The sequence below is a fragment of the Tursiops truncatus genome, chromosome 17 (assembly GCF_011762595.2).
Source record: "Tursiops truncatus isolate mTurTru1 chromosome 17, mTurTru1.mat.Y, whole genome shotgun sequence".
In the NCBI taxonomy this organism is placed as follows: domain Eukaryota; kingdom Metazoa; phylum Chordata; class Mammalia; order Artiodactyla; family Delphinidae; genus Tursiops; species Tursiops truncatus.
Genome location: NC_047050.1, coordinates 42,860,100 through 42,875,215, shown reverse-complemented (window position 1 = coordinate 42,875,215; position 15,116 = coordinate 42,860,100). Strand labels below are relative to the sequence as shown.

The 15,116-nt window shown below is 38.2% G+C and overlaps 1 protein-coding gene and 1 pseudogene across 4 annotated transcripts in view; one reads left to right on the top strand and one right to left on the bottom strand.

Annotated features, from left to right (window-relative positions):
* VPS13B (vacuolar protein sorting 13 homolog B) overlaps window positions 1-15,116 on the bottom strand; it is a 797,029-nt gene that overhangs the window by 45,754 nt on the left and 736,159 nt on the right. For all 4 annotated transcript variants that reach the window (XM_033843006.2, XM_073794625.1, XM_073794626.1 and 1 more), the window contains 7 exons: window positions 8,010-8,273; window positions 7,248-7,331; window positions 6,895-7,070; window positions 6,310-6,480; window positions 5,753-5,954; window positions 4,447-4,635; window positions 1,668-1,814 (listed from right to left, as the gene is read on the bottom strand). In XM_033843006.2, the coding sequence (XP_033698897.1) occupies window positions 1,668-1,814; window positions 4,447-4,635; window positions 5,753-5,954; window positions 6,310-6,480; window positions 6,895-7,070; window positions 7,248-7,331; window positions 8,010-8,273 (1,233 nt within the window). The remainder of the gene's footprint in view (window positions 1-1,667; window positions 1,815-4,446; window positions 4,636-5,752; window positions 5,955-6,309; window positions 6,481-6,894; window positions 7,071-7,247; window positions 7,332-8,009; window positions 8,274-15,116) is intronic.
* LOC117308796 (U6atac minor spliceosomal RNA) lies at window positions 1,860-1,967 on the top strand (annotated as a pseudogene).

Sequence of the window (15,116 nt, the reverse complement as noted above, 5' to 3'; positions counted from 1 at the left end):
ATTTGGCCCTCCTCTTTCACAGCTGAGGAAGCTGCTTCCCAGAGTGCAGATGATTTGTCCAGCATCACAAAGCCAGTGTGTGGCAAAGCCTAGCCAGCAGCCAGGCTTCCTCCTTCGCTCTTGGGCTGTTTCTCCCACTGTCCCAGACAGTCTCCCTGAGAGGGTAGGGATTACCATGTCTTTAAACAATTCCAACACCTGCCCGAAGCAGGGTCGGGGTTGAAAAAGGGGGCCCCCTCAGCTGCAGAAAGGATGGGGGCCTTCCCCTTCTCTCAAGGAGCCCATTGTGATGCTGGTATTGAGGTGACTGCTGGCAATTCTCCTTTCCTGAGTACCCAGCCTTTTTACTCATATTACCTCATTTAACCTTCACCCAAAACGTGCAAGGAATGCAAAATTATGCCCCTCTTCAGATGAGGAAGTGTCAGTGTCGAAAACCCTGACCCAATGCCTCAGGAAGCCCTAGGGTGGGGAGAAGCAGGAAAATTATCAGGGCTCATGCTGGATCTTCCCTCAAATCCTCGCCTACAATGCAATTACTGTTGACCTCTACTTCCCACCAGGGTACTTCTGGTCACCTATTTATTCTATCAATACTTCAACGAACCAAGATGAAATTCTATTACTCTGACATTTTTATAAATACTATAATGCACTGTAGGCTTAGAAAAATAAGACTTTCATCCTACTGTATTGCTCTAATGTAATTTTTAGGAGCTGAAAGTAAGGGCTAACAATAAATTCAGATGAAAGTAAAGAAAAATAATACTTTTCTATATGATGGTTTCAATAGCGTAAAACAATAGATACCACTTAGCATATTCTGTTTTCAAATCCTTTTAAAATATCTCTTTACTCTCTTAAAATAAAACTGTTCATCTGAACTGTATAAAGAATTGAATATTGGATTCATTTGCCGCGTATTCTGCCATAGAGACGTTAACATAAACGAGCTGGTACATTTTCACATTTCCTCTCCTCGTGGACACAGAGCTCAGCGCTCCCAGATCTGGGGCTCCGTTGGGGCTGAGCCTTCTTCACACTGGGCTCCTCCAGGCACGGTGGCCTGCGAGGCAGATGTTCTTTTCCAGGAGCCTCTGAGCCAGTCCTCAGGCCCGCTTCCTGCTGGCGGGGCCTTGTGTTAGTGAGCTCTGGCAGAGAGCGCTGCAGCCTCGGGGGCAGACGGGGCCGGCAGCACCCAGCTGCCAGTGGGTCCGGATCTCCTGCTTGGTAGGATGTCTCCTCATTAAGTACCTTGGAAGTGCTCACCATGGCATCCAAGGTTGTTTTTTGTTTTTTTGTGTGTGTGTGTTTTTTTTTTTTGCGGTACGCGGGCCTCTCACTGTTGTGGCCTCTCCCGCTGCGGAGCACAGGCTCCGGATGCGCAGGCTCAGTGGCCATGGCTCACGGGCCTAGCCGCTCCGCGGCATGTGGGATCTTCCCAGACCGGGGCACGAACCCGTGTCCCCTGCATCGGCAGGCGGACTCTCAACCACTGCGCCACCAGGGAAGCCCAGCATCCATGGTTTTAATGAAAGCAAAAATCAATGAATCTTTACCTGTATTCAGTGTTAGCTTTTGATTTGTTCCAGGTTAAAAAAAAGTTGATAATAATTATTATTGATTTATGAAAACTTAGACAAAACAATCATCTTTGAATTGCTTACCTCCTTTCCAGAGTGGGGTCTGGCGATAGATAACTGTGGTTTATAAAATATCTGATACGGTGTATTATTGATTATTGTAGTCTTGTCTTCAACCTGAATAATTTGTATGCCTTGCTGTACCATGGAGGAAATGCAGAACTGGCATAACTGCAGGACAATTGAGGAAAGAGTAATTTTTAAAATATTATATGGGTGTTGTATGAAAGGAGAGAAGGTTAGCACTCCCCTTGACAAGGATGGGAGAGGCGCATACAGTTAAGGCACTGCCACCTACTTCGTGGCATCTAACCACTGTTTTTTTGTTTATTCTGCCCAATCTTTAGAGTATTTTGACTCACCAATCATGTATTTCATCATTTAATGAAAATATTAACAACTTCTAAACAACAGAACATAATACATAAATTCAAATTAAATGTGATACTTAAGTGGGTGCTTCCAAAGGGAAAAAAACATCATATGGCATATAAAAACCTCTTGATTATTTTTAAAAGTCATTTTATCCATTGGTTTGCATAGGACAGTATCAATTTTATCTTCTGTTCCAGAGGATTTAGTAGAGTTCCCTTTCAGTCTCAAAATTGTCTTGGTCCCTAAAAAGGGTCACTATTTACTCTTCAACAGGGTGCTTTAGCAAACCGCCTACTTTTCCTGCTATTGTATAGTGACAGAGACTTGTTTTCAAGTTATTAAACCAATTTTTCCCTCACAAAATATTTATTTATAAAGCACTTATACACAAACAGATGTCACTTATCCTTTTCAACATAAAGAACTCAATCCAGCATTCCCCTTCTCATGCTCACCCTAGCAGCTATCTCACTGAATGTGTACCTGGACCAAGAGGAGTTCTGAGAACTTAAATAATGATGACAATGTTGAAGAAAATAGTAACAGCTGACCCTCATATATTGCCTTCTTGTGCTCCACCTGTTGAAAGTACTTTATGCATATTAATTCACAGAATGCTCACTACACCCACATGGGGTAGCTACTATATTATCCCCATTTTACAGAAGAGAAAAAATGAGGCACAAAGAGGTAAGCAACTTGCCCAAGGTCACAAAGATAAAGAGGGTCTAAGGGTTGGAATTAGAAACCATGCAGACTGGTTCCCTGGTGCTGCTCTTAACCACGGTGTGTATCATCTCATTGTCCTATCACATTGTATGAGGAACTGATGCTCAGAGAAGGTATTACGTGCCTAAAGATATCCATCTAGCAAGTGGTAACGTCAAGAAAGTTCTCAGAGTGTGGTCTGAGAACCCTTGGAGGAGATGGTCTTTGAGATTCTTTCAGGGGGCCCCAAGTCAAAACTAATTTTAAAATAATAATAAGATGCTATTTGTCTTTTTCACTCTAATTTTCACATGAGCATACAGTGGAGTTTTCCAGAGGCTATATGACATATGATGTCATCATGCTTATGGCTAATGAAATGTATGTTTGTGAATTCTTGTGTTTAAAATTTTCTGTTTTAATTTCTAATTTGATAAATATCAAATAGATATAACCCACATAAACAAAAGGTTTTTTGGAGGTCCTCGGTATCTTTTAAGAGTGTAAAGGGGTCCAAAGACTAAAAAGTTTGAGAATCACTACTAGAGAATAATGAGATATAATAATATTATATTTTCCAACAGTTCATTCATTCCTTCACTAACATTTATTCGCACTTGCTGTGGCCATTTTGTGAGGTGCTGGAGGTACTGGGTGTTTGACTGTATATCATAACTTTTTTTCCAGGTTTTGATGGTAGTTCTCAACTTACAACTATTCAACTTTCGGTGATTCACGCTTACAGCTCTTTGCCATTTACACCCGTGTTACAGTATTTTGGCCGGCAGAGCATAAACATGTGTTGCCCAGACAACTTTGAGGAAATGGATACCAGCCTTGAATACTGAAGACCTACTACTTTGTATCAGAGAAATTTATTTTTAAAAAGTCACCAAATGACCCTAACTTTTCTCAGGAGGCTCTTTGAAGATGCCTGTCAAAATCTAGCTTCTTCCCAGAGAAAGGTCATTCTGAACTATACTACTCTGATGAAGCATCCTTTCTTTTTCAGATTTGGGACAGCTAAAATAACGAAGATATCATTAAGTACAGCATGAGATTTCTACACGGTACACTATGATACTTACTTCATACATACAGTTTAATGTGATTTGTTACTATATTATTCAGCTTAACTGGTTTTTATATACTACTTTAGAAAAGATTCATGTTGAAAAGCACATACCACTTATATTTAGTTAAATAACTATTTTTTTTCATTTTTCTGTATTCATCTTCACAAACATGAGTACCAGTCCGCTGTTCAATAACACAACTCCACATCATTTTGCTCAGGAAGCCCTTTCCAGAAATATAAGCTTTGCTGCAGGAGCCTTTGTCCTTTCACTCAATACTCAGAATGTTAGCAGCTCTACCTCCTGCTCTAAAACAAGGAGGCCAAGTACAACTTGTGGATATTTGGGAATAAGTTCACTTTTTTCCCCTACTTACAATAAATCAAGTGACTGCTGAGTGTTCTGAAATAGAGAGGTTATTGGATAAACTATGTGACACAGCTTTTATCACTAGCAAAGGAAAAAAAAAAAACGACTGTAAAACAGAGAGGTCTAAGAAATCACGTTACACTGTTAAAAATTGTTTGGAACAAGTAATACCAAAAAGGGATTAAAAAAGAAAAGGGTAGACTCATTTTAAACAGGTTGAAGGGATGGCATGCTATCCCCTGAGCCACACAGACTTTTATCGACTTTGATCTTACCTTCTGATGTCCTGGGAAAGCACCAAGTCTTATTTCGGCAGCAACAAACCCTTCTTCGTCCAATGACACAACTTCACCATTACCTCCATCTTTCCACTTTGGAGATGTCAGGTTATGGACCAGTTTAATTGCTACTGACTTGTGCACAGTGTTTGTATTTGCCCAGTATATTCCAATTTGAAAAGCTTCCTGGAAAAGTAATGCCTCAATTATAAAGTATTTTTCTTAACTTTGATATTTTTACCTCAATTCGTAGGAATTTTTTATATTATGTAATAGGTCTACTTAGGCAACCAAATCCCTTTTTTTTGGTAATGGCAACATACATTTTATTTTAGTTCCCAGTGCTTTCTCTGAATCACAATGGAATTCATATTTATTGAAGGAGGGAAAAAAAACATCAATCTAAACTGTGACTACCCTATATACCAAAGGCTTAAAAACTGAAGGTTTCATTTCATTTGACAAAAGAATAATATGCAACACTACGTACATGTAGGTCAACATCCCAATTCCTTAAGGTAACATCATATGATTATTTTTTTTAAAAAAAAGGAAAAATGCAATTGAGTAAAGATGCTTATAAACTGGAGTTCAAAAAAAAAGGACTCTCAAATTATTCCCTATCAGGAAAACATTTTATTTAGAAATTCCTTGTACTCTATTTTCTTACAGATTTATGTGCCTTCTTGAACTGGGCTAGCCTTATCAAGAAAGTTCTCCTGTAATGGAATATAAAATCTTCCTATGAAATTCTGTTTTACAATTAAGTTTTTCTTCCCTTGTTATTAATGATTCTATGCTGTTATCACTAACGGGGGGCATCCATGATTATGGACAGGCAAGTCCACTTATAAAGGAAAAGGGGCCTTGACAAAAATAGCTGTTCAGAAATCTTTACTTCTTATCCATCTTGCACATCTCTGAGAGTTTCTGTAAGAACCACAAAAATATCTAGGGGGTGGGTTAGCACAGAATATGGCTCTATATTCTTAACATATCCTGAGCAGGCAAATCCTAATACTTGTCAAACATCCTATACACAATGGAAATGAGAATGTAACTAGTACAAGTTATCAAATTTAATGATAACTCAAGCATGAATACTGCTGATGGGGAAAAAAAAAAAGACATCTGAGATGTCTCTGAATATCAAAGAACATTCCATACCCCTTACATATGCATCTAGGAGGACAGTTTTCCACAACTGATTGATTCTGTTAAGAACATAAATGCAACCTCAGAATAAAAGCTGGTTGTTGAAAGGAAAGAATTCCTATTAGTTTAAAAAAAAAAGTTATAGTACCTGAAAATTAGGAGGGATAATAATTTTGCCAGCAGGAACCTGTAGAACAATCTTCTCTCCCTCAAACAGCCAGAGGTCCCACTTGGATTGATTGATGAGCAGGGCCCAGGGTAGCAGCTCTATCAACAAGGTCCTCACATATGGCTTCCAGGCTGACAGCTTCACTCGCATTGGGCTGTCCCACTGGCTCAGCTGCTCATTCCTGTGCCAAATACCACATCCAAGAGACTCAATGAAACATGATGACTTCAGGATTCATGAAATGTGTTTAAGGATTCCAGACACACAACGCTCCTGTATGACACCTCTTCACACCAGAGTCATGCAATGCTAAGTTTGCATCCAGGAGAAAGAAACTTTTCATGCAACTATGTTCGAGATTAAGAATGAAGCAATCTACGGAATACATCTACTAGGTGATAAAAGGTCAGAATCTGACAGACACATGCAAGCATCTTTTTTAAAATGTTTTTATGGTATCTAAGATTTTTGTGAACAGTTATTTATTTCTTAATATTGAGAAATGTTTGTAGAAAAAGACTGCTAGAGAACATTACCTGTCAGAGTCCTTTTTATTATAGGGCCATGTGGGTTGAAGGGACTTTTCTGGCCCGTAGAATTCGTCAAGGGTCTGAGTAACTGTGCCTCCGGGGTGTATCTTAGTGGCTATTTGTTTAATGAGGGATGTTGAGATGGGAACAGCACAATGTGAAGGATCATCTTCTTCTCTAGGAAACGGAAAGAAAAAACAAGAATGATTATCAGATGTATCATAGACCAATATTTTTTTTGGTGAGAGTGAGTCAATTTTTGGTGCTTTAGGGATGATGACACAGTTTGGGGAATTATCTGGGCCGTGGCCTTTCCTCCCCAATGCTTGGGTGGAGATCTCTTGTTCCTCTACAGAAATTATGTGTCAATTACATTTTCTGATCATCCCTCTTATTTATATCCAAAGGGGCTGAATTTTATCTTAAACTGTAGAAGAGAATAAGAGAATACTAGGCAGGGCAATTTAAAAATAACATTCTCATAAGATAAGAAATCATACAAAAAACTCTATCCTCCCTTACCTCCTCAGCAGGACAAAGTTACTTTTCTACTGAATCTCTCTTAAGAAAATGTAAGGACTTTCCCAGTACCTTGCTTGAAATGTTAGGTGATGTACAAGGTCAGGTTCTATGTTTTGCAGCGGTTTTTCTTGTCCTTTTCCTGGAATAATTTGTGTTTCACTCAATCCCAGACTTCTTTTCTCCAAATGTATGATAATGGGGTCTGGAAGATGACTCCTCATGATAAAAAGAGGGCTGAACACAATCTATAAAAATAAAAGGACAGAACAACTTTCATATTTGCTTTGTTGCAGTATTCCAGCTGTTTGACGCTGAAACAAACTTGTAATAAATCTCTTCCCTGGGTCACTCTGACCTTAATTTATTTCAGAACAGGAAAGGTCAAAGCCATATGCCATATTTTAGGATTAGAAAGCACTTACCATTCGTTGTTGCACTTGAGAGCTGGGTTCTAAAGTCAAAACTGTGCACCAGACATAAATAAGAGAACTGTGTGAAGACGGCACCTGCACATGAGACAGAAAAGGGTTCTATTAAATACTAAACAGTTTACTAATTCATCAAAATAAGGCACAGATATAATATCCATTTGGAGGATACAAAAAGTTTGAAGTTACAGAAAAAAGCCATTTAAAAAAAAAGAATAAGCAAAAACAGACTTCATTATGGCATAAAGTGAATGTGCAGTGAGTCAATGGGGCCAATTCTTTCCGTAAAGATGAAGGGATTTGTATGTGGAGAGACTGATATAAGAGTGAGTGGGAGAACAAAAGAGAGGATTTGTCCTTTATGGGAATGAAAGTGATGATGGTGGAGATTGAGAAAGAGATAAAAAAGTAGCTGATCATCATAAGCTTCTCAAGTGGGGAGGACACCCTTTATTCCCTCCCGTCCCTCCAAAGCCCTTGTGCATCAGAATCTTTTTCAAGATATAAATCATCTCCATCTGGGAGGGGTAGAGTCTCGGCTACGAGAACGACTGGAACTGATACAATCGTGTTGTCGTGGGATGGGGACGAAAAAGTTTGAGAAATAATATTCAAAGCCTTTTTATACTATTTCAGGCCTCCCCTCTTTTGTACATATCATTTATTAATAAATTAAGTGCTGTACTGAATAAAGAACATAACGAGAAATTTAAAAATTTAAAGCTGCTCTATTCTGGATTGTACTACTTCTCATACCTGAATGACAACACTATACTCAGGGGTCTTGGATTCCAGACACACGTCTCTCGACCAGTCTTCATCTCCTTTGGCCTTCACACACAACTCGGTCAGTTCGCTGTCTTCTAGTATGTACGAAGGCAATTTCCGTTTGGCTGTGAGGCAGTCAAAATGTTCTCGGACCACAGCTTGTCCATCTTGACCAATGTAATGCTGAACGACTTTTAGTTCTATGCTTTGAGACAAGTAACTACAGATAATCTGTCTTCCACAGATGATAATCTGAAAGACAATCAATCAATCCATCAATCAATAAGACTTCATCAATTCAGATTCCATGAATTGGAAATACAGGGAAACCTGGGAGATACGGCAGGTTTGGTTCCAGATCAACACAATATAGCAAATATTGCAACAAAGGGAGTCAAATGAATTTTTTGGTTTCCCAGTGCATATGAAGGTTAAGTTTACACTATACTGTAATCTATTAAGTATTCAAAGCATTATATCTATAAACATTTAAATACATTAATTAAAAAAATTTTTTTTGCTAAAAAATGCTAACCATCATCTGAGTCTTCGGCGAGTTGTAATCTTTTTGCAATAGTAACATCAAAGGTCACTGATCACAGATCACCGTAACAAAGATAATAATAAATGAAAACGTTTGAAATATTGCGAGAATTAGCAAAATGTGACACAGAGACACGAAGTGAGCCAATGCTGTTGGATTGCTTGATGCAGCGTCGCCAAAAACTTTCAACTGATGAAGCGTTGCCACAAACTTTCAACTGATGAAAACGTAGTATCTGCAAAGCTCAATAGAGCAAAGCACAATAAAACAAGGTATGCCTTGTTCAGACAGAGTAAACTATGCTGATTTTAATGGAAAGAAAATGAAATCGTTAGCTTATTTAGAGAGTACAAGAAGAAAAAGAGGCTTCCAAGAAGAGAAGGGACTTTGCTTTGGTCATGTTGAGTTTGCAGAATTCAAAGGACAGACATGTAGGCAGGATCCATGCCCAGCTACAAAGGCTGGTCATGTGCTTGAGAGTGAAGGTGGGACTGGAGATGGAAGACTTGTGAAATTAAAGCCTCACAAATGTGTGCGGACAGGAAGACAGTTTACCTGGAAAAGAGGGTGGAGGCTCAAACCCAGTAACTGACCAAGACTTTAGGTACAGACTCAGGGTGAGAAGTCAGAGAAGGGACGAAGGAGTGTCAGGAGAATGCAGGGTTGCTGAAGCCATGAGAGAAGAGACTGACTGGAAGGTGGTGGTGGATGGTATTGAACAATGTAGCAGTCAAAAAGGAAGGGGACTGGAAACAAGACTTCAGCTCTCATAGCTGAGATGACAATTGTGATCAATTTATTCCCTGCGGCTGATTTCCAAGGGTTTATTGCACTCTTATGCAATACGAAATCTCTGTATAAACTGATAATACAAACAACTTTTAACTCAGAAGCCTAATTATATTTTATCTTATTCAAGTTTTTCTTATAGCATAGAAACGTTATCTTTATAAAACACACAGAATTATCCATTAAATCCATGTATCATTTAACTTTTCATCCAGCTAAGAGTATAGTTCAGAGCAGGCGTTAAGAAATATCTCTTAAATTGGTGGAAATTGAAAAGATAACACAAAATTTACTCCTCTGCAGTGAATACTTTTAGAAAGCAAATCCTGTGCAATATGAATTTTCACCATGACTGAGGAAGACAGGACTGTCACATACTATTTTCCTTATTTGTAATATTTTTCCAGGTTATAAAATGTATACTAAGTAATACATGTATAGCATGTATGTCTAAGGATATGATGGTTAATTTTATGTGTCAACTTGAATGGGCCATGGGGTGCACAGATATTTTACTCAAACATTACTCTGGGTGCGTCTGTGAAGGTGTTTCTAGATGAGACTAACATTTGAATTGGTAGACTGACTAAAGCAGACTGCACTTCTGAACATGGGTGGGCCTTACCATATCAACTGAAGACATGAAAGAACAAAGAGCCTGAGTAAGAGGGAACTCCTCCTGTCTCACTGCTTGAGCTGGACACTGGTCTTTTCCAGCCTTTGGACATGGACTGAAATATCAGCTCTTTTTGGTACACTAGCCTGCTGGCTTTTGGACTGGAACTACACATCAGCTCTTCTGGTGTTCCAACTTGCAGATGGCAGATCTTAGGACTTCTCAGCCTCCATCATCGTGTGAGCCAATTTATAATAAATCTCTCCCTCCCTTTCTCTACGTACGTATATATGTATATGTGTGTGTGTACACACATACACCCTACTGGTTCTGGGTTTTTTTTTGGAGAACCATGACTAATACAAAGTATTTTCACAAATTGTCTCTTTTATTCTCACAGCAACTGTTCCTGGTGAAGTTAAGGTTCCCGCTTTGTTGCAGAAGAATTTGGAGATGAAGTGATAGGTAAGAGGTGGATTTATTTAGAGAGAAACACACTCACAGACAGAGTGTGGGCCATCTCAGAAGGCGAGAGAGCTTCTAAATGTGGCATGGTTAGTTTTTATAGGCTGGGTAATTTCACGGGCTAATGAGTGGGAGGATTATTCCAACTGTTTTGGGGAAGGGGTGGGAATTTCCAGGAATTGGGCCACCGCCCACTTTCTGACCTTTTATGGTTGGCCTCAGAACTGTCATGGTGCTGGTGGGTGTGTCATTTAGCACGCTAATGTATCACAATGAGTTGTATAATGAGGCTCAAGGTCTACTGGAAGTCGAATCTTCTGCCATCTTGGACCCAGTTGGTTCTAAACAGTCTTTGTCATGTCCTATGGCTATGTCATTCTTTTAAAGGTTGTGCCCTGCCCCCTTCCCTCCTGTTTCACAACCACATAAAACAGGTGCTACAATGACTCCTCATCTTAACAAGGAAAAAACCAGAAGCACAGAGATGGTGAATAACTTTCCTGATGTTACCCATGTTACCCAGATGGTCTGGCCCAGAGTCTGTGTTGCTCACCATCCTGTCTGTATCTCATAAAATTAATACCTACTAATTAAGAAAACAGACTATGGTTTGGTACAAGCTAATTGTGGTAATTCCATTACCACAGTTGGTACAAGCTAACTGTGGTAATTCCATTACCTCTTTGCTAATGATTAGTTTAGGGGTGAACATGGAGCTCTGTTTTGGCGAATAATATAAAAAGGGAAGACTGCTAAAAGGCTCTGGGAAAGATTTTACTCTTTGATAATAAGGGAGACAATTTGAGAAGGGAAAACCCGCCTTTTTTTTTTCTGCCATGGAAGATGTTAGGAGAGGATATAACTTTTGTAGCCATCTTGAGGACAGGAAGGCAAATTCAAGAGGACAGCAGAGAAGCAGATACAGTACTGAGTTACTTAATTAACTAACCAACATCCGAGTCTCCCTTCTTCCTTTTTGTTATGTGAGATAATAAACATAAAATAGGAACAATAATAGTATCTGCCTCCTTAGCTTGCTATGAAGATTAAAAACCCTATTTTGTAACTTCAAGCTGAAAGCATCCTAATTGATACATTTTCCTATGTCATTAGGAGTACTTTGCAACTATCATTTTAAACAAAACTATTATTTACACACAAAAAATGTGAGCAACTATGAACTATTATTTACCCCAAGCAAATCTGCTAGATTGACAGACCAAAAATTAAAGTCATTGTTGTTTCAACTTGCATTATTTGAATAGTGAGGTTTAGCATTTTCTTAAACATTTATCTTCCAACTATCTACTCCTCTGAATTTTCTTTAGAAGGAACACATCTGTAAAAACCAAGCTATGCTTAACTGTTACATTTCCCCTAGATACTCTGGACATTATAATCTCTTAAAACAATATTTTCAAAATAACAAACATGGAAGTCCACTGAAATATGAACACAAGATTTTCTCTAGCATATGTAGACTAGACACTCATGATAAGCCTTATGACGCCATAGCATTGCCCAACTTTGAATAAACAATAGAAAACTCTGAGGCAGTATTTAACTCTGTTCTTATTCCGATGTGTCCAGGCCTGGCAATGTGTGCTCAGTGCTCTTGTTTCAGAACCTTTGGGCCCCATGAGATTTAGGAGAGGATTTGGCTGTCTCTCACAGAAACCACAGAATCTCTGCAACCATCTGGGACTCACTTTGTTTAAAGACAAAGATCCTCTTGGTGGGTTTTTATAGTTTCATTTTGAACCAAAAAGCCTGTTAAATAGGCTTTCAAATTTGATAAAAAGAAAACCCTTAAAAGTGGCCAGGGAGGGAAGGCTACTTAGATGAAGGAAAATCCAAAATGGCTGCTCCTTGGCGTGGGGCTCTTCATGGCTGCCCCCTCGCAGGGTTCAGTGAAAGCCATGCCTGCTTTTCTTCAAAGTGGCAACACTTACAATGCCGTTATTTTGAAAATTATGGTTAGAATTTCAAGATTAATTTATCAGTTGAAGACAGCTACTTAATTTTTTTTAATGTAGGGTTTCTCTTTAATACACATTTCCAGGTTTCACACTAATTCCCCTCTTTCCCCAAAGCCACAAAGATGTGTATTGAAGATTTCCACATATGATTTTACTTAGCAGGTTTCAGAACTCTTATTAGATCAGTGCCAAGAAGAATAGCGATATTAAAGAATAACTCCAGAGCACCAGATGCACTGGAAAATGATATCCTAACCATGATTAAAAGTGTATGTATAAAGATACAAATATATATACATACATTCATATGTACATTTAGGTTTTTAGAGTGGTAAAGCTTTCCTCAATAAAGGGATGGAAAACACGGAAGCAAATACATGTGCATGAGTAGTGGTATAATGTACAAAGTCCCTGAGAAATTTTATGTGTGGTCAATTTTCACTGAATTGGGGAAATGAGAGGGGTGCAGGAAAGGCAAGGTACAGGTAACCAAACGTCATTGTTCAAGCAAGCTTCAGCCAATTCTCCATTGTCCCGTGGTGTATTAATGCAGTTAAGGTATATCAGAGAGCTACACACACTCTCCTCCCCAAATGGGGCTTCATAATTAGGCAGCTGCGGTTTATTGCAAATTTCCAGGCCCAGGTGGGGTAGCAAGAAAGAAGCGAAGATGTGAGGGAGGCAGGAATCTACGAAGCTCTTCTGGAAGCTTGGTTCCTATCTTCCTAACCTGGCCAACTGAGGAAATCCTGTCTGATGTACTTTAACTAGCGTTAATCTGAATGTTAGTTAATCTACCCTGACAATAAAACAAAATCCAATTTAAAAAGAAATAATACATTTTTGCGTGTGTGTGTGTGTGAGAGAGAGAGAGAGATAGAGAGAGAGAGAGAGAGAGACAGAGAAAGAGAAAGAGAAAGAGAGACAGACAGAGAGGGGGAAAGAGACAGAGAGGGAGGGAGAGAGGGTAAAGGCAGAAAAACACTGACTAGAAAGGTTTTTTACAATGTTGACACACGCAACAGTTGGTTTGAGGTTGGCATGGTGGTCTGCTGAACCTCGTATTACCTGGGTTCAGTATAACCCACTTTCCATTTGCTTCATTCTAGGTTAAACGAATTGCTGTTTCTGTGTTCTAATTTTCCCCGCTCTGCTAAGTTTATTTTTAAAAAATTTTTATTCATTTATTTATTTTATTCGACAGGTTCTTATTAGTTATCTATTTTATACATATTAGTGTAAACATGTCAATCCCAATCTCCCAGTTCATCCCCCCCACCTCCCGCTGCTTTCCCCCCTTGGTGTCCGTACTCTGCTAAGTTTTTTTAATGGCCCCAATATAGAGCTCAATCTCATTTGACGATGACAAGAAATGCTACAACTCAAAATATAGTTATATGTGTATATACCTTCCATGATAGTGGGAATGTAAAATGGACTTTCCTAGTTCCTGTGGGAAAAGAAGACACTTCCTCTCAAAAAGGTAAATGCAATGCAAGGGCTGGTTATGCTTCCATTATTGCTCTCCAAAGATTCCTTTCCTATTTGGCTAGATTTGACTTTTTTTTTTTAAGAGTATTTATTATAAATGAGGTAGAAGCAGAGAAAAGCGTGAGAGGCATTCCCCACAGAAAAGGATTATTAACATTTACCAGTACAAATAACATTTGGAAAAGTTCTGAAATGTGATTTGGCACCAGAAGCCTTAAAATCTGTATATTTGACATTAACAGAGAGAGTGATTAAAAGAACTACTTAACTTTCAATGTATGGAAATTTTTTTTAGTTCTGATTTGAACCCCTCATAAATATTTAAGATTTAAAAAATGCTAATGGTTTGAAAAACTCAGGAAATCAGCAGAAGTTTTAGAACAAATATATATTTAATTATTTAAAAGATTAGTGTAGCCCCAACAAGACTCTGCTAAGACAAAACGATGAATTTTGTCTAAGGAATAAAGTACATCTTTTTAATTTGGGAATGTGCATCAGGCACCACAAACACATTCATATCCTTTGTGCAGGTAACTAAATTTTACAGCAATTTATTTTAAGGACAGACTCAGAAATTTGGACATATATTTATACACCAAGATATCTATTTAAGGATCTATTATAGTAACCAATTGGAAATGAACTAAATGTCCAACAACAAGGAAGTGTCTACATGGGGTTAGATATACCATATGGTAAATCACTATGCAACCATTAAAGGGATAACTTCAGGAATTTTAAATAACATGAGAAAATAAGCATTATATAATGGTAAGGGAAAAACACAAGTTGAAAAACTGTAATTACAATCAGAGTTCAAGTTGGTTAAAAGGTATCTGCATAGAAAAAAAGAGCAGAAAAAATACACCAAAGTAATAATAGAAAATATTTTTTGGTTGGTAGATTTATGGGTAATTTTAGTTTTCTTCATTAGGCTTTTCTGTGTTTCCAGATATACTTTATAATAGTTAACATAAAAATAACACTGTGAACTAGTATTTCTTGGGTGCTTTCTTTTACAAAAGGAATATGAAGCATAGAAAGGTTAAGAAATGTGCCTAAGGTCATAGAGGTAATAAGTACTAGGACTGAGAAATCTTTTCCAATCAGAAAAAAAGTAGGTAAAGTTTTGTGAGATTTAAAAAAAAAATGTGTTTTTCATGACCAACTTTTTGGGCTTATGATATACTGTTGCAATAGTATCTGCT